At 45.6% G+C, this 20685-nt stretch overlaps 1 protein-coding gene across 1 annotated transcript; it reads right to left on the bottom strand.

Annotated features, from left to right (window-relative positions):
• Nucleotides 1-16749: 16749 nt before the first annotated feature.
• Nucleotides 16750-19740, bottom strand: LOC109758304 (uncharacterized). Its single transcript, XM_073510999.1, is given in 3 exon segments — nt 16750-17058; nt 17457-17573; nt 17576-19740. Coding segments are annotated over 3 exon segments (2292 nt in total). The 5' UTR covers nt 19685-19740; the 3' UTR covers nt 16750-16992.
• Nucleotides 19741-20685: the final 945 nt, after the last annotated feature.

The raw sequence follows: 20685 nt of genomic DNA, 5'->3' as shown, positions 1-20685 counted from the left end.
CCGAGTGTGGCTACGCCCGCTCCTTGCGAAGGTTAAAATAGCACCAACTTGACAAACTATCGTTGTGGTTTTGATGCGTAGGTAAGAATTGTTGTTGCTAAGCGCGTAGCAGCCACGTAAAACTTGCAACAACAAAGTAGAGGACGTCTAACTTGTTTTTGCAGGGCATGTTGTGATGTGATATGGTCAAGACGTGATGAGATATAATTTGTTGTATGAGATGATCATGTTTTGTTGAAGTTATCGGCAACTGGCAGAAGCCTTATGGTTATCTCTTTATTGCATAAGATGCAAGTGCCAAATAATTGCTTTACTTTATCGCTATGCGATAGCAATAGTTGCAAAAGCAATAATTGGCGAGACGACCATGTGACGACACATTGATATAGATCAAGATGATGGAGATCATGGTGTCATGCCGGTGACGATGGAAATCATGACGATGCTTTGGAGATAGAGATCAAAGGCACAAGATGATGATGGCCATATCATGTCACATATTTTGATTGCATGTGATGGTTATCTTTTATACATCTTATTTTGCTTAGTTTGACGGTAGCATTATAAGATGATCTCTCACTAAATTATCAAAGTATAAGTGTTCTCCCTGAGTATGCACCGTTGCGAAAGTTCTTCGTGCTGAGACACCACGTGATGATCGGGTGTGATAGGCTCTACGTTCAAATACAACGGGTGCAAAACAGTTGCACACGCGGAATACTCAGGTTAAACTTGACGAGCCTAGCATATAACAGATATGGCCTCGGAACACGGAGACCGAAAGGTCGAACGTGAATCATATAGTAGATATGATCAACAGAGTGATGTTCACCGTTGAAACTACTCCATCTCACGTGATGATCGGACATGGTTTAGTTGATATGGATCACGTGATCACTTAGAGGATTAGAGGGATGTCTATCTAAGTGGGAGTTCTTAAGTAATATGATTAATTGAACTTAAATTTATCATGAACTTAGTCCTGATAGTATTTTGCAAATTATGTTGTAGATCAATAGCTCGCGTTGTTGCTTCCCTGTTTTATTTTTGATATGTTCCTAGAGAAAATTATGTTGAAAGATGTTAGTAGCAAAGATGCGGATTGGATCCGTGATCTGAGGATTATCCTCATTGCTGCACAGAAAAATTATGTCCTTGATGCACCGCTAGGTGACAGACCTATTGCAGGAGCAGATGCAGACGTTATGAACGTTTGGCTAGCTCAATATGATGACTACTTGATAGTTTAGTGCACCATGCTTAACGGCTTAGAATCGGGACTTCAAAGACGTTTTGAACGTCATGGACCATATGAGATGTTCCAGGAGTTGAAGTTAATATTTCAAGCAAATACCCGAGTTGAGAGATATGAAGTCTCCAACAAGTTCTATAGCTAAAAGATGGAGGAGAATCTCTCAACTAGTGAGCATGTGCTCAGATTGTCTGGGTACTACAATCGCTTGAATCAAGTGGGAGTTAATCTTCCAGATAAAATAGTGATTGACAGAATTCTCTAGTCACCATCACCAAGTTAGTAGAACTTCATGATGAACTATAATATGCAAGGGATGACGAAAGTAATTCCCGAGCTCTTCGTGATGCTGAAATCGACGAAGGTAGAAATCAAGAAAAACATCAAGTGTTGATGGTTAACAAGACCACTAGTTTCAAGAAAAGGGCAAAGGGATAGAAGGGGAACTTCAAGAAGAACGGCAAGCAAGTTGCTGCTCAAGTGAAGAAGCCTATGTCTGGTCCTAAGCCTGAGACTAAGTGCTTCTACTGCAAAGGGACTGGTCACTGGAAGCAGAACTACCCCAACTATTTGGTGGATAAGAAGGATGGCAAAATGAACAAAGGTATATTGGATATACATGTTATTGATGTGTACTTTACTAGAGTTTATAGCAACCCCTCGGTATTTGATATTGGTTCAGTTGCTAAAGAGTAGTAACTCGAAACGGGAGTTGCAGAATAAACAGAGACTAGTAAAAGGAGAGGTGACGATGTGTGTTGGAAGTAGTTCCAAGATTGATATGATCATCATCGCACACTCCCTATACTTTCGGGATTAGTGTTGAAACTAAATAAGTGTTATTTGGTGTTTGCGTTGGGCATGAATATGATTTGATCATGTTTATTGCAATACGGTTATTCATTTAAGTTAGAGAACAATTGTTGTTCTGTTTACATGAATAAAAACCTTTTATGGTCATACACACCAACGAAAATGGTTTGTTGGATCTCGATCGTAGTGATACACATATTCATAATATTGAAGCCAAAAGATGCAAAGTTAATAATGATAGTGCAACTTATTTGTGGCACTGCCGTTTAGGTCATATTGGTGTAAAGCGCATGAAGAAACTCCATACTGATGGGATTTTGGAATCACTTGATTATGAATCACTTGATGCTTGCAAACCGTGCCTCATGGGCAAGATGACTAAAACGCCGTTCTCCGGAACTATGGAGAGAGCAACAGATTTGTTGGAAATCATACATACAGATGTATGTGGTCCGATGAATATTGAGGCTCGTAGCAGGTATCATTATTTTCTGACCTTCACAGATGATTTGAGCAGATATGGGTATATCTACTTGATGAAACACAAGTCTGAAACATTTGAAAAGTTCAAAAATTTCAGAGTGAAGCGGAAAATCATCGTAACAAGAAAATAAAGTTTCTACGATTTGATCGTGGAGAAGAGTATTTGAGTTAGTTTGGCCTTCAGTTAAAACAATGTGAAATAGTTTCACTACTCACGCCACCTGGAACACCACGGTGTAATGGTGTGTCCGAACATCGTAACCGTACTTTATTAGATATGGTGCGATATATGGTGTCTCTTACCGATCTACCACTATTGTTTTGGGGTTATGCATTAGAGACAGCTGCATTCACGTTAAATAGGGTAACATCTAAATCTGTTGAGACGACATCTTATGAACTGTGGTTTGGCAAGAAACCAAAGTTGTCGGTTCTTATATCATGATGCAATAATAAAGTTATTATTTATTTCCTTATATCATGATGAATGTTTATTATTCATGCTAGAATTGTATTAACCGGAAACATAGCACATGTGTGAATACATAGACAAACAGAGTGTCACTAGTATGCCTCTACTTGACTAGCTCGTTAATCAAAGATGGTTATGTTTCCTAGCCATAGACATGAGTTGTCATTTGATTAACGGGATCACCTCATTAGGAGAATGACGTGATTGACTTGATCCATTCCGTTAGCTTAGCACCCGATCGTTTAGTATGTTGCTATTGCTTTCTTCATGACTTATACATGTTCCTATGACTATGAGATTATGCAACTCCCGTTTACCGGAGGAACACTTTGTGTGCTACCAAACGTCACAACGTAAATGGGTGATTATAAAGGTGCTCTACAGGTGTCTCCAAAGGTACTTGTTGGGTTGGCGTATTTTGAGATTAGGATTTGTCACTCCGATTGTCGGAGAGGTATCTCTGGGCCCACTCGGTAATGCACATCAATATAAGCCTTGCAAGCATTGTGACTAATAAGTTAGTTGCGGGATGATGTGTTACGGAACGAGTAAAGAGACTTGCCGGTAACGAGATTGAACTAGGTATCGCGATACCGACGATCGAATCTCGGGCAAGTAACATACCGATGACAAAGGGAACAACGTATGTTGTTATGCGGTCTGACCGATAAAGATCTTCGTAGAATATGTGGGAACCAATATGGGCATCCAGGTCCCGCTATTGGTTATTGACCGGAGACGTGTCTCGGTCATGTCTACATAGTTCTCGAACCCGTAGGGTCCGCACGCTTAACGTTACGATGACAGTTTTATTATGAGTTTATGTATGTTGATGTACCGAAGGAGTTCGGAGTCCCGGATGAGATCGGGGACATGACGAGGAGTCTCGAAATGGTCGAGACGTAAAGATCGATATATTGGATGACTATATTCGGACTTCGGAAAGGTTCCGAGTGATTCAGGTATTTTTCGGAGTGGCGGAGAGTTACGGGAATTCGTATTGGGCCTTAATGGGCCATACGGGAAAGGAGAGAAAGGCCTCAAAAGGTGGCCGCACCCCTCCCCATGGTCTGGTCCGAATTGGACTAGGGAAGGGGGGCACACCCTTCCTTCTTTCTCCTTCCCCCTTCCCTTCTCCTACTCCCACAAGGAAAGGAGGAGTCCTACTCCCGGTGGGAGTAGGACTCCCCCCTATGGAGCGCCTCTCCCCTTGGCCGGCTGCCTTCCCCTTGCTCCTTTATATACGGGGGCAGGGGGCACCCCAGAGACACAACAATTGATCCTTGTGATCTCTTAGCCGTGTGCGGTGCCCCCTCCACCATATTACACCTTGATAATACCGTTGCGGAGCTTAGGCGAAGCCCTGCGTCGGTGGAACATCATCATCGTCATCATGCCGTCGTGCTGACGAAACTCTCCCTCAACACTCGGCTGGATCGGAGTTCGAGGGACGTCATCGAGCTGAACGTGTGTAGAACTCGGAGGTGCCGTGCATTCGGTACTTGATCGGTCGGATCGTGAAGACGTACGACTACATCAACCGCGTTGTGATAACGCTTCCGCTTTCGGTCTACGAGGGTACGTGGACAACACTCTCCCCTCTCGTTGCTATGCATCACCAAGATCTTGCGTGTGCGTAGGAATTTTTTTGAAATTACTACGTTCCCCAACAGTGCGTCCAGTTTTCGCCGTGACCCTCTCTACTCTTTTGCACATGCTATGCGGGTGAAATGATGATACCATGCCAAGTTCCAACATTTTCAGAGTTCATTTTGTAGTGATTTTCAATTTCACCGTCATTTAGCTCTCTAAACAAATCGGTAAATGACTGAAAAACAGCAAATGATGTCAGAACGTGTTGGAAATTGATGACGTCGCTTTGAATGGTGCGTACTGAACGCAAAAATAGTCTGGAGTTCAATTAAGTTTAAAAAACATGAAGTGCCGGTGTAACAGATGAGTTCTCGTCCGAAGCCCTGATACTCCGAAAGAGATTGTCCAGTTTGTACACGACGTGCGTCCAGTTTTTGCCGTAACCCTCTCTACTCTCTTGCACATGCTATGTGGGTGAAATGATGATACCATGCCAAGTTTCAACATTTTTAGAGTTCATTTTGTAGCGATTTTCAATTTCACGGTCATTTAGCTCTGAAAACAAATCGGTAAATGACTGAAAAACAGCAAATGATGTCAGAAAGTGTTGAAAATTGATGACATCGCTTTGAATGGTGCCTACTGAACGCAAAAAAAGTCTGGAGTTGTAATAAGTTTAAAAAATGAATTGCCGGTTTAACAGATGAGTTTTCGTCCGAAACCGGCCCTGATATTTCGAAAGAGATTGTCCAGTTTGTACACGAAGTGCATCCAGTTTTTGCCGTATTGTCCAGTTTGTACACGAAGTGCATCCAGTTTTTGCTGTAACACAAGAAGTCCGGAGTTGTAATAAGTTATTAAAAATAAAAAAGAGGCGCAATGTTCGTTAATTAGCTTCAAGCCTTTCGGAATAGTGTGGACTGCACTGCACATAGCTCCATGCAGTCTACCCTATTCCTCAAGGCTTGAAGCTAAGCAACGTGAAGGTGAGCATTACGCCTCTTCTTCATCGTCTCTGCACTCAGGGCTTATAAACCGCTCCTAGTGCCTCTCTCTTCGCGAGGTGGGACTAAAAAACAGCTTAGTAAGAAACTCTAGTACCGGTTCGTGCCACGAACCGGTACTAAAGGTGCTCGTGGGGCCACAACCTCATTAGTACCGGTTCGTGGCATGAACCGGTGCTAAAGGTTCGCCACAAACCGGTACTAAAGAGTTCCTCCCGCCTAGCCGTTGGAACCGGCACTAATGGACACATTAGTGCCGGCTCAAAATCAAACCGGCACTAATGTGCTTCACATTTGACCCTTTTTCTACTAGTGGAGAAGAGATCCGGAGAAGAAGAACCGCTGGAGATACGATCTTTCTTCAGCCCATCTCCATTTCCACTCATCGCAACATCACCATCGAGAGAGGAATTCCAAGTTATAAGATTAGGATTTATAACTCTATTCATACTCATCTTGAGATTGAAACTTATTTAATCATTCATCTTATTACGATCTTTGTGATATTATTGAGATGATTTCCCTTTGCTTGATCTCCGAGATGTTTGTTATCCCCTCTCATGCGTGGATTTCCCTTTGCTTGATCTCCGAGAATTTCCTCCTGCACTCATAAAGATGGGCCAATAGCTCCTGTGCGACACATTTGAGGTGAATTGGCAAGAGTGCGACGTTGTTCGAGCGAATGGTTGTGGTGCGACAATTTTGAGCAGGTAAATAGCCCACGCATGACATGGTTGTTAAACTCAACTGATGCCCTCGTTAGCTGTTGGGGGCTGGACTCACCACTTATCCACGTAAGCGCGGGACCCACCACTTGTCTATTCGTGGGACACACCTCCTCGCAGCTAGAAGAGACGAGCGCCCGTGCCCGTCCGCCCGCCGCTGCCCATTCATCCCCTTTCCCCAATCTTTCTCTTCTCCAGCGACCTAGCGCAAATGTCTACCTCCTCCGCCACGCACTCAAAATGGCAACAGTATGGACCAGTGCTGCTCACAAGGTGCCCTGACTGCCCACGCCCAGACCCTCTTAAACGGTTGGTCACTAAGAGGGATGACAATGGCAATCTTGGGCGGGAATTTGTGAAATGCTTGAGCAAACCAATGGTAGGAAGGGATGGCAAGGTTAGATCTCAGTTCTTAGCCCGTTCTTTCGCTGTCTTTTGCTCTGATTTCTCCATATTTTGTTTTTTCTCCTCGAATTTGGGATTTAGGGTTCATGTTGTTCTTTTCAGATCTTGAAGAAATGTTACCATTTCGAGTGGATTGATGAATATGTTGATAGGATTCAGTTTGAGGGCTACGTTGATTCGAGCATGGCCGCAACCTGGGAGCTCAATTTGGGCGGGGTGCCGCCGATTGCTGTGGAGAATACAGGGAGCTCGGGCGGAGGGGCGGGCAGAGTCGTGCCGATGGTGATGTATGCGCGCAATGCTGAACTACATGTGGAGTCCGAACTGACCGAGGAACTGAAGAAGATCAAGAAACATCTAACGCAGATGATCGATTTGCAGAAGCAAGCAAATATCATGGCAGGGGGGTTCTATTGTTGTATCATTGCTCTATTTTTGTTTTATTTGTTGTTCATCCGTCATTAGAATGGGCATTTAGGCCTGTCAGGGTAGAGGATGTGATATGTGCGCCATGCCAAGTTATGTATCTGAATTGAAGCAGCAATTTGGAACACAAATTATTCAGTGTTCATGCATGCTCTGTTTCCTCTGTTTTTGTTCTTCGGTTAACACAGTACACACCCAAATTCAGTTTCTAGTAAAAAACAAAATTGGGTTGCCGAATAGATGTTGGGCCGTGACCAGCCCACCCACGTAGGGGCACCAACCCACCTCTAACTTCGGCAAATAAAATGGGGCCCAATAAAATGTTACTTGTTTTTATTTTGGCCTTTTTCTTGCACTAAATTTTGTGATGGATCATTTTTTGATGCACTAAAACTAAATGTTAATTGTTTTTATGCATGTCTACGGTTCCATGAACTAAATGAGTTGATGCTTGCATGAAGTGCCCGAAGTAAATTAGTTTGCATTTCCTAGTTGCACCCATGTCCATAGTGGGTTTGCATGGGGCTCCTAGTTGCATGTCCATGGTTTGGCCAATATTTTGAAGATGGTGTATGTGGTGATTGTGGTGTAGAAACCCGGGCCCGTAGCAACCCATAGCAATACACGAATAATAAGCAAAAACAACCCATAGCAATCCACAAATAATAGCACGAAACACACAATATATATAGTAGCATAACGATTATATAGAAGCATAACGATTGCAACCCATAGTTCCACGATAGCCTTACAACTTAAAAGTACTAATAAAACTTAATAATAGTAGCATAATGATTACAACTTAAAAAAACTAATACGACAGATCTATAGCAAGCTAGATAGATAGGGGGCACCAAACGCGGGTTCTTTGGGTTCTTCTTCTCCTCCTCCTCCAGGGCCACCTCGCTCCTCCGGGCGCCGCCCTTCACTCCTCCCCGTTGTTGATGGGGTACGGGAGCGTGTGCATAACACCGTTGTTGGGGAAGATGCCGTTGAAGTCGGTGAAGATATTGTAGGTTGTGAAGCTATGAACTCACAACCAACCCAATACGCTCGCCCGAGGAGATGGAAAGCATCGAAAGGGTTAGTGAACGTGGCGAGGAGCCCAACCACAACGCCGTTGTGGTTGACCTCCTCAAGATGGTACATCCGAGGAGAGCCGCGGGGAGGTGGCGGAAGCCGGCCGCAAGGAAGAACTCCGTTAACTCCCTGGCGCCCCTCCACCTCGAGATCGCCCAAACCCTAAGGGTTCTCTCTACATACACTCCGTCCGGGTAGAGCCTTTCCGGCATGGTTGGGAGGAAGCGGTAGGTGGGGCCGTTGTACTGCATGGTGGCGGGGTGGCTCGAGGGCTCGATCGGGTTTGATGGAGAAGAAGGAAGAAGGAGGGCAGAGGAGGCAGAGGATGGGGTGTGGATGAGGAGGGAGAGGAAGACGATAGTGCCCGGCTTAAATAGCCTAAGTGCGACGTGGTTTCACCCCGTAGAATTAATGGGCGAGCGGCGTTTGGTGGCGCCCCATGAAAGTGTGTACACGAGCATGGGAAACGGGTTGCGATCCTTCTATGCCACCGGTCGCGGGTCAAGGGGGACGGGCTCACGCACGCGTTTGTGCCGTCATGAGTCAAGGGGACACACCTGCCCCGGGTTCTCGGCGTGTGTCGCCCGTGCATTCATGCCGTAGCCCATTAATTTGCACATCTTGCTAGGGCCTGGCTAGAGGGCAACGTTTGGTCGATGGGAGACGTGACAATAATGGACGCCTTCATTTGCCCATCTTGTAACAGGCAGCACGCCGTTTTAACTGCATCGATACCCACATCGATACCCCATGCCAGTATTGCGTCCTCAAAGAGGAGCACGCCATGTACAGCACGCAATGCAGCGTTGGCTTTTTGGTTGTCTTCATCTGGCTGCTGCATTGTGGCCGGGTGCATGCTTTCATGCGACGATGCATCAGTTCTAATGGTAGGCATGCGACAGGTTACTGCGTCGATAGGGATGGCGGAGCAGGGCTACGTCGAGGGCATGCATGCAACGCACGGGCGCAGTTCTGCGGGTGGGCATGCATGCTGCGGGTAGGCACGGGCACGCATGCAACGATGGAAAGGGCACTGCGTAGGCTTGGTCCATGCACCGCGTCAACTCTTGCCGTTGGATTCAAATGAACGGTCCTGATGCCCCAACGAGAGAGGCTGATCCAAACCCCACTGATTCAACCAATCAGCGCGTCTCATGCGGATCGATGCACACGGTAGCTAACCCTAGCGCCTGATCTCAACCGTCCACGCACAACGATCGACGACCCGGTAGTGTGCGGGGTTTTGAGGGGGTTTGAGAGGGGTTTTGACTGATTAGGGTTGAGCATAACTAATTCAAAAAAAACAAAAAAATATAAAACTTGCGCACATAGTCTTATTATGTCGTATAGTAACGAGAAAAAAATATAAATATGGTTTACATACATTTTTACGAAAAATCCTTCACAAAATTGTCATTCCTCGAACAATGTAGTATGGAGTTCAAGGGAGAGAGTAGTGGGCACCCGAGAGTAGGTGGGGTTTTGAAAATGAAAAGTGTGAAAACCTCACCAAAACTTCATTTTGGATTGACTAAGAAAGATCTTAACTTACTTTTCTCATTTTCATGTTTTAAACTTGTTTTATATATAATTTTCTATTAAACCTTGTATTTTCAAAAAAAAGAAAATAATAGAAAATTAATTCAATAAATAGTGAGACTTTAGATTTACACTATATAGGTAGAATAGATGTGTAGAAAAATTATTTGGCTGGTTTAGACAAGGTGCCGAAAAAACTTGCTTAAATATGAGGCCGTTTATCCTACCTTTTGAGGTCATTTGAGACACACTTTTCATGACTATGAGTTCAACTTACCAAAAGGGCTCGGAATGATCAGCAAGCAAACATATTTCAGTTGAGGTACTTTAGATAGCATTAAAACATCAATACCCCATCCCTAATTCAAATTTGAGCCCAAATTTGAATTTAAATTTGAATTTTATTTGGCTGGTTTAGACAAGGTACCAACAAACAAGTTCGAATAGAAATACGGGGATACATAGTGACTACCAGTACGCACCAAGTTACAAATATTATTACATGCCCCAAATTTTCAAACTGTTCTCTGTTCTACCTCTTCCTACCACGTCGTGTGCCCTTCTTCGCCTTAGCACTTCTTGTTTTTGGTTCTACTACACACACAAGTTCACTGATCATCTTGGTTTTCTTCACTGGTCTTTTCAACACCTCGCCAACACCCTCGTGATCAGTGTCTTCAGTCTCAATGTTGACAGTAGTTTCAGTTTCTTCGGTGTGTACCTCAACATGGGTTTCTTCAGTCTGAACCTCGACACGCTCAGGTTCAGTTTCAACCTCGAGAGCAGTTTCTTCAGTCTGAATGTTGACTGCAGCAAGATTTTCTTCAGTCTGCTCAGGCTCAGGCACACTTCTCTTCTTTCTACCGCCATTGACTCTTGCTTTTTTTGTTGGCCAACACTGTTCAACAACAAGGGGCTGACTTGCTCGCTTCCTCCTGGCCATTGGGAAAATGTTATAGATATAGTAATTGGAAAAAAGCACCAAATCAAAACACAAACAAATACACAAGAACATACTTTGGCTTATCAGGAGTGTAACGGCATTTGACATATCCCACTCTGTGCCCAAGTTCCTGGCACAACTTGCATCTGTTTTTGTTACCTTTTTGGGCCCTTTTTGGCTTTCCATCTTTCTTTCCCTTCTTACTACTCCCACCTTTCTCAAACCATGCCTTTAATCTACTCTGTTTAGGCCTGCCAGCCTTTCTTTTCGTCAAGGGAGGACACATGGAAAATTCAATGTCCACTTCAGGCCACTGAGACTGATCTGTAAGTGCTGGAATTGGAGTAACATATGCAGCTTTGAATCTTGCTACCGAATAATATTCATGCAAATATGGGTGCATGTTTATCTTCGGTTGGGATGCTAAGAAGAGAATGGCATGCTCACATGGTTTACCAGTGTGTTGCCACTCGAGGCAAGTGCAATCATGCAATTCGGTGTTAACAACATGTCTCCTTCCAGTTTTGTTATCTCTAACTTCAGCACCCCAAGGTGAAGATTTTTCAACAAACAAATGTGAAAGACATCTGCTCCTATTGACCACCTGTTGTACCACTGCTGGAAGCTTATCACCTTGCAGACAATCACCTATCCTTCTTCTCAATTCCCACAACCACATGAGCATGATCCTGATTTGGTCAACCATGTCATGCACAGGCAAATCTTTTAAACCCTTCACCTTGTTGTTGAAACTCTCTGCCAAATTGTTGTTGATGTGGTCACACTTGATGGCAGTGTTGAATGCTGACCTGTACCATAACAAAGAATGGTAGGTGTTCAGCCATGGACCAAACTCATCACATGCTGCCATTATCTTATCAAGATGATATTTGTGTGTCTGTCTAGTGTAAGATCTTGCTGCTGGCCACATGTGCCCAAATTCTTCTCCTCTAAATTTTTTGATCAAATTCATCCACAAATGACCGAAGCACTCCCTCTGCTCAGCATGTGGGAAAACATTGTTCACTGAATTTTCAAGCCCCTTACATGCATCTGTGTGTATAGCCAAAGGTGACACTGGCCCTAGGCATCTTTTCAACTGGATCATGAACCATGTCCATGAAGCCTTTGTTTCTGACTGAAACAAGCCAACAGCAATAGGAAACATCCAGTTGTGTCCATCTAGAGCATTGCATGCTGCCAACTGACCATTCCACTTGCCTGTCAAAAATGATGAGTCTATGCTCAAATATGGACGGCACCCTGCTTTGAACCCATCGATGCAAGGCTTCAAAGCCATAAAAAACTTGGAGAACTTGACTTCACCTTCGGCTGATACCTCTGTATCTATCTCCACAACACTGCCAGGTGACCTCTTTTCCACCTCTGCTTTGAAGTTGTAAAGCATCCTAAATGTATTTGCCCAATCACCATATAAATTTTTCATTGCCCTTTGTTTTGCCTTCCACACTGTGGTATATTTCAGTTTAATGGGGTACATCTTTTCCAAGTCTACTTTGAGTTTCTTGGCAGTAGTGTTTGGTGTTTTGGCTAAAATTGGGGTGATCTTTTCTGCAACCCAAAGTTGTGATGTCATGGTTGATACTCTCTGTGTACTTGTAATACAAGTATGTTGATTGGGGATTTGGTTAACCCTGACAGTACTTCCATCAGGTTGCAGTCTAGCAGATATGTACCACTTGCAAGGCTTCACACTACCATCAAATCCTCTGCACCTCGCATAAAACTTCTTTCTATCAGTCCAAACAGTCTTGGCATCAAACTCATGTTTCACTGCATAAGTCTTGAAACACATCCTAAACTCCTTCATGCTTGGGAACAACTTGCCTACTTCAATGACAGGGTTTTCTTTGTCATACACATGCACCAGCTCATCATCATGTGCATCATCTACTTCATCTGCAGCTTGTTCCATCAACTGTCCATCTACTTCTTCATCAGCATTAGCAGGCAAACTAGATTCCCCCCTCTCCTGCTTATCTCTGTCATCGACTGGAATGCCAAAAAGTTTGGCCATCTCAATGTCAGGCATTGGTGCAATGACCAAATCAGTAGGCTCATCTAATTCAACTACATTCCAATCAACAGTTGCTGCAGTTTCAGTTTCAGTTCCAGTCACCTGTCCCTCTTCGGCTATTACTGTAAGTTCAGTACACATGGGAATCAATGGCCTTTGTGTAGCCCAATCATCATCTACCATCTGCGCAGCCAATTGTGATGGCACATATCCAACCTTCGAAAAAATGTTCAGATCAACGAGCTCAGCAAAAAAAAATTGCCCGTTTGCTTGTCCAGCCGTTTTGCCGATCGATTTCTTCAACAATCTGTTCACCATCTTCTATTCTCACATACTCTCCTTTCCAATCATCAAACCGCAACAGTGATACTTCTTGCTCTGGACCCCAAACAATATTCTCCCCAATTTTTTCCACCCATTTCTTCACTGCCGTCTCTCCCATGTTCTGTAGAACTTGTGGATCAATCTCTGTAAACTCAACCTCCCATTTAACAATTGTGTCTCTCTCAATGTTCTGTATGCTACCATCAACTAATATTTCCTTTGATGGAAAGAAATTGACTATCAATTCGAAGGTCCAAGTGGCAGCATCCCCTCTGTCAGTGGCAGACAGTGTGAGCCCGTGAGAAAGAGCAGACGAGGCCACCCCCTAATTGCATGCAAAGTTGGATCGGAGAGAGGCGCATTACCTGTTCGAAGTTGAATCTGGCGGCTCCATCTCAGTATGCCCACGGGCTCCCCTCACAACCTATCGATTCCGCAAGTGAAAACAGAGGAAACGAGCTGAGATCTACGGGCCCGAGAGAGGAACGGGAGGGCGCTGATTGGTTGAATCAGTGGGGTTTGGATCAGCCTCTCTCGTTGGGGCATCAGGACCGTTCATTTGAATCCAACGGCAAGAGTTGACGCGGTGCATGGACCAAGCCTACGCAGTGCCCTTTCCATCGTTGCATGCGTGCCCGTGCCTACCCGCGGCATGCATGCCCACCCGCAGAACTGCGCCCGTGCGTTGCATGCATGCCCTCGACGTAGCCCTGCTCCGCCACCCCTATCGACGCAGTAACCTGTCGCATGCCTACCATTAGAACTGATGCATCGTCGCATGAAAGCATGCACTCGGCCACAATGCAGCAGCCCGATGAAGACAACCAAAAAGCCAACGCTGCATTGCGTGCTGTACATGGCGTGCTCCTCTTTGAGGACGCAATACTGGCATGGGGTATCGATGTGGGTATCGATGCAGTTAAAACGGCGTGCTGCCCGTTACAAGATGGGCAAATGAAGGCGTCCATTATTGTCACGTCTCCCATCGACCAAACGTTGCCCTCTAGCCAGGCCCTAGCAAGATGTGCAAATTAATGGGCTACGGCATGAATGCACGGGCGGCACACGCAGAGAACCCGGGGCAGGCGTGTCCCCTTGACCCATGACGGCACAGACGCGTGCGTGAGCCCGTCCCCCTTGACCCGCGACCGGTGGCATAGAAGGATCGCAGCCCGTTTCCCACGCTCGTGTACACACTTTCATGGGGCGCCACCAAACGCCGCCCGCCCATTAATTCTACGGGGTGAAACCACGTCGCACTTGGGCTATTTAAGCCGGGCACTATCGTATTCCTCTCCCTTCTCATCCACACCCCATCCTCTGCCTCCTCTGCCCTCCTTCTTCCTTCTTCTCCATCAAACCCGATCTAGCCCTCGAGCCACCCCGCCACCATGCAGTACAACGGCCCCACCTACCGCTTCCCCCCAACCGTGCCGGAAAGGCTCTACCCGGCCGGAGTGTATGTAGAGAGAACCCTTAGGGTTTGGGCGATCTCGAGGTGGAGGGCGCCAGGGAGTTAACGGAGTTCTTCCTTGCGGCCGGCTTCCGCCACCTCCCCCGTGGCTCTCCTCGGATGTACAATCTTGAGGAGGTCAACCACAACGGCGTTGTGGTTGGGCTCCTCGCCACGTTCACTAACCCTTTCGATGCTTTCCATCTCCTCGGGCGAGCGTATTGGGTTGGTTGTGATTTCATAGCTTTCACAATCTACAATATCTTCACCGACTTCAACGGCATCTTCCCCAACAACGGCGTTATGCACACGCTCCCATACCCCATCAACAACGGGGAGGAGTGAAGAGCGGCGCCCGGAGGAGCGAGGTGGCCCCGGAGGAGGAGGAGAAGAAGAACCCGCGTTTGGTGCCCCCCTATCTATCTAGCTTGCTATAGATCTGTCGTATTAGTTTTTTAAGTTGTAATCGTTATGCTACTATTATTAAGTTTTATTAGTACTTTAAGTTGTAAGGCTATCATGGAGTTGTAAGGCTATCGTGGAACTATGGGTTGCAATCGTTATGCTTCTATATAATCGTTATGCTACTATATATATTGTGTGTTTCGTGCTATTATTTGTGGATTGCTATGGGTTGTTTTGCTTATTATTCGTGTATTTCTATGGGTTGCTACGGGCCCGGGTTTCTACACCACAATCACCACACACACCATCTTCAAAATATTGGCCAAACCATGGACATGCAACTAGGAGCCCCATGCAAACCCACTATGGACATGGGTGCAACTATGAAATGCAAACTAATTTACTTCGGGCACTTCATGCAAGCATCAACTCATTTAGTTCATGGAACCGTAGACATGCATAAAAATAATTAACATTTAGTTTTAGTGCATCAAAAAATGATCCATCACAAAATTTAGTGCAAGAAAAAGGCCAAAATAAAAACAAGTAACATTTTATTGGGCCCCATTTTATTTGCCGAAGTTAGAGGTGGGTTCGTGCCCCTACGCGGGTGGGCTAGTCACGGCCCGACATCTATTCGGCAGCCCAATTTTGTTTTTTACTAGAAACTGAATTTGGGTGTGTACTGTGTTAACTGAAGAACAAAAACAGAGGAAACAGAGCATGCATGAACACTGAATAATTTGTGTTCCAAATTGCTGCTTCAATTCAGATACATAACTTGGCATGGCACACAGATCACATCCTCTACCCTGACAGGCCTAAATGCCCATTCTAATGACGGATGAACAACAAATAAAACAAAAACAGAGCAATGATACAACAATAGAACCCCCCCTGCCATGACATTTGCTTGCTTCTGCAAATCGATCATCTGCGTTAGATGTTTCTTGATCTTCTTCAGTTCCTCGGTCAGTTCGGACTCCGCATGCAGTTCAGCATTGCGCGCATACATCGCCATCGGCACGACTCTGCCCGCCCCTCCGCCCGAGCTCCCCGTATTCTCCACAGCAATCGGCGGCACCCCGCCCAAATTGAGCTCCCAGGTTGCGGCCACGCTCGAATCAACGTAGCCCTCAAACTGAATCCTATCAACATATTCATCAATCCACTCGAAATGGTAACATTTCTTCAAGATTTGAAAAGAACAACATGAACCCTAAATCCCAAATTCGAGGAGAAAAAACAAAATATGGAGAAATCAGAGCAAAAGACAGCGAAAGAACGGGCTAAGAACTGAGATCTAACCTTGCCATCCGTTCCTGCCATTGGTTTGCTCAAGCATTTCACAAATTCCCGCCCAAGATTGCCATTGTCATCCCTCTTAGTGACCAACCGTTTAAGAGGGTCTGGGCATGGGCAGTCAGGGCACCTTGTGAGCAGCACTGGTCCATACTGTCGCCATTTTGAGTGCGTGGCGGAGGAGGTAGACATTTGCGTTAGGTCGCCGGAGAAGAGAAAGATTGGGGAAAGGGGATGAATGGGCGGCGGCGGGCGGACGGGCACGGGCGCTCGTCTCTTCTAGCTGCGAGGAGGTGGGTCCCGCAAATAGACAAGTGGTGGGTCCCGCGCTTACGTGGATAAGTGGTGAGTCCAGCCCCCAACAGCTAACGAGGGCATCAGTTGAGTTTAACAGCCATGTCGTGTGTGGGCTATTTACCTGCTCAAAATTGTCGCACCACAGCCATTCGCTAGAATAACGTCGCACTTTTATCAATTCACCTCAAATGTGTCGCACAGGAGCTATTGGCCCGTATCATACGTGTCCTGCTTTCCCAGGAAACCAAGGCAGTACCTCAAATCATTTCTTCGGATCAGTACGGCCATCAGGAGCTGTCCATTTCTGTTTCACCATATGGCGCACGTCCGTCACCGCGCTCCTCTTTGCCGCTTGTTCACACGCTGCTGCTGATCGATCGGTCGTTTGCTGTCAATTAATTGTCGATAGACCTTCGTACCAATTGCATTTTTGTTCGTCTACTTCTTATTTGTTCCGAGATTTGCGAGATTTTCCTCCAGTTCAACGAAATTATGACAAGATGACTGGTACAAGATAATGGAAATACCAGTCCAGAAATGTGCAAATAAATATCATTGTCAAATCAGCAGTGCATATATGTACAGACTTAAGATTTTTCAAGCTGGTGATAACAAATTTGTTTGATTAGTACTTGATGTGACAAAACGAATACTTGGGCGAGGGCCAAGAAGACAAGACACCCAACGCCAACTTACAGATTCCTTATTACAGAGCGGAAAGATGCTTTCCTCACCTGGTTTCTCATGGCTCCAGCAGCACATACTTAAACAGACTTGTAAGAGTACATGTCAAAGCACCAGCAGATACACACAACTTGCTCACTGCAGTTCTTCTACAAACCAAGGAAGGGAAATATCACACACACACACACACACACACACACACACACACACACACACACCTTTACTTCAGCACCAAAGCGCGAAATGCGGCTGTATACTTTCTTGGTTACCTTGGATTGCATGTTGTCCACATGCTGGTAGAATGCACACCTCCAGGTCTTGCCGCGAAAAAAGAAGATGCCCAATACAGCCAGAACCCAAAGATGAACCCAGCAGCCACAAAGCAATACACCCACAACGCCTCTCTATCTTCATCCAGGCTTGTTTCACTTTGTGCCGGTGTCGAGGAGTTTATGCAGTCTTCCAACGGAAATCCGCATAGCCCAGGATTATTACTGTATATCGACGGATCGTCGAGTACCTGCAGCTGACTGCCTGTAGGTATCCTCCCTGACAGACCATTGCTCGAGAAGTTCAGCACGCTGATGCTCTTCAAAGCTGACAAGCTTGGCGGAATTTCCCCTGAGAGTTGGTTCCCAGAAAGGTCCAAGGACTCCAGCAGTACCAGATTGCCAATGTCTTCGGGAATACAACCTGACAGATGATTTCCTGATAAGTTCAGGTACCTGAGCCCAAGAAGGGTCGTGAGCCCCTTTGGGATTTCTTGTGAAAGAGAGTTACCAGATAAATCGATACCTGCCACGGCGCTTATCTGCAGACTGTAAGCATAGTTTACATTCTTCCAAACTATATGAATTCGCTTTCCAAAAAAGTCGGGGTCAGCATATATAATGCCAGGGCTTTCCTGTTCTTGTGCCATGGCAGTTAAATTCGTGAAATCGTCTGGAACAGATCCTGTGAGCTTGTTTCTTGACAAGTCCAATACCCGGAGCAAGCGAAATTGTAAGATCTCTTGAGGTATAATGCCACCGAACATGTTTGATGACAGTCGAAGAAAGTTGAGTTTAGGCAAACTCATGCTTGCCCAAGAAGGTATTGTACCAGAGAAACTATTGCCTCCAAGATCCAGAGCAACGAGGTTTATGCATTTCTTAAGACTCAGAGGAAAGGTACCTCTAAAATGGTTATTGGCTAGGAGCAGATAGTTGAGATTCTCTTGACATGTCCTTGAGAATGGAACTACACCACTGAAAGAGTTGCTGGACAGATCCACTAATCCCAAATTTGGCAAGTCCCAGAAACACTTGGGAAGATCTCCATGCAAGGCATTGCTTGATAGGTCTAGGAGGCTTAAACTAGTTAAGTTACAAAGTAAATCCTCACCCTGATCTGTCAGAAGCGTGCCGTACAGTTGGTTCTGACTGAAAGCCACGGTGCTAAGCCATTTTGGATGATCGCTAAAACATTCCCTTAGCTCTGCAACAATGTTGTTTGCCGTGAAGTCAACATACTGCAGGGTTGTGCAGTTTTGAAAGGTCTGATGGCGAATGCCGGTAAATCCATTGTATCTAGCATCGAGAAATCTCAGTGCTCCTCCAATGCAGACGGATGGCGGGAACATCCCGGAGAAGTTGTTCTTTGCAATGTCAACCATATTCAGGAGGCTGCTATTCCTAAACTCCAGGAGGATGTGGCCTCCAAGCTGATTTCCTGAAACATCCAGTTCCCGGAGATTTATCAAATGAGAGATGGTACCTGGTAGGTCCCCTTCCAAATAGTTATCTTGAAAGTGCATGTACTGCACCTCCGTCATGTTTCCGATCTCCATCGGGATGCTCCCTGTCAGATTATTATTTTCCAGGTCCAGCACACGGAGCTTCACGAGCATCCCAATTGTAGGCGGGATTGATCCAGTCAAAACAACCAAGTTGAGATTGAGATTCTCCAAACTCGTCAAGTTACCAATCTCTTCAGGTAGTGAGCCACCAAGCCCCAAACAATCCAGTTCCAGCACAGCAAGATGCTTCAGCTGGCCAATGGTCCGAGGAATGGCGCCCCTCAAAGACGGGTTGTCGAGGATCCGCAGCACGACCAAGCTCGTCAGGTTGCCAATCCCTGCTGGAATTGTACCGTACAGATCATTCCGGGACAGGGTGAGTTCCTCCATGTGGGGAAAGGCGGAGAAGTTGAGCTCGTCGAGTGTACCATTCAGCGTTGCACCGCCGAGGTTGAGCTCTGTGAGGTGGCCGGCCGAGTCGCAGGTGATGTACCTCCACCTGCAAAGCCTTGTGGAGTTGGCCATCGACCATGGCCCCAGGGACCGATCAGCGGCACCATCCAAGCTAGCCTTCCAACGCACAAGTGCCGCAGCTTCACGCTGGGCGGCGCATAGTAGGGGACAAGTGCAGGAGAGCAGGAGGAGGCCTACGAGATGGAGATGCTTCATGGTGGCTTAGCCTTTCGGGGCAATGGAGAAGTAAAGTGGGGCAAAAGATCCAATTTCTCGGCTTGGCAGGAGTGCTGCTTTGCTTCCACTTGACTTGCTGCGGAGGATATAAAACCTCTGGACAAGCCGGCCGGCCATTACAGTTGGACCTCGTGGTTTACAGGTGGCACATTCTCAATAGTAAATGGGGTACTCTCAGTTTAGATTAAGGAGATGCTATATGCTAGTAGTCCCCATGAGAATTGGAGGATAATATGAATCGTATTATGTATACAGTGTGTCATTATCAGGGTGTCGCTTTGAAGTCACGGCACTTGTTTTTTGAGCCTGTCAAAATGTAATATCTGGAGGGGTACGACACCTTCAAACGTGTTCGATGAGAGACCAAGAAACTCTGAGCCCAGGTAAGCTCCTGCTTACCCAAAATCTAGAGTGATCAGGTTTTTACATTTCTTACCCGCAAAAAAAAGGTTTTTACATTTCTTAAGCCCCCAAGTGAAGGTTCCTATGAATGTGGTTATTGGCTAGGTGTAGATAGTTAAGATTACTAGTAGAATGCCCGTGCGTTGCAACGGGCTGCATTGACTTCTTCTTTTTACTGTGAAAGCACTCTTCTTTTCTTCCTTTCTTCCTTCTCCCAACTAAAAATGCTTCTCCGAGTGATATGTGATGGATAAATTTACAACCATACTAAAATATCAAGAGCTAAAACCATATTTATTGAAGAATATTTGTACAACACATTCGACATGTTATGGCATGTGACAGATTGGATACAAATACAATGGTGACTTACCACCAAATGTCATTTATATTCCAAAACATGGTTGTTCTACCTACCTACAAGATCTGTCTCCCTCTAACTCGCTCCCCGCTCTAATAGCCGATTCATGAGCTGGTCAATCATTGTTGTTGTTGGTGATGACAGCGACGATGAGGAACCACAAGAGCTTTATGTTCTTGATCTCTTCCCTATGGTCATGTCGCCTCTACATTGTTCT

The sequence above is a fragment of the Aegilops tauschii genome, chromosome 3 (genome assembly GCF_002575655.3).
Source record: "Aegilops tauschii subsp. strangulata cultivar AL8/78 chromosome 3, Aet v6.0, whole genome shotgun sequence".
Taxonomy (NCBI): domain Eukaryota; kingdom Viridiplantae; phylum Streptophyta; class Magnoliopsida; order Poales; family Poaceae; genus Aegilops; species Aegilops tauschii.
This window is presented reverse-complemented; position numbering and strand designations above follow the sequence as displayed.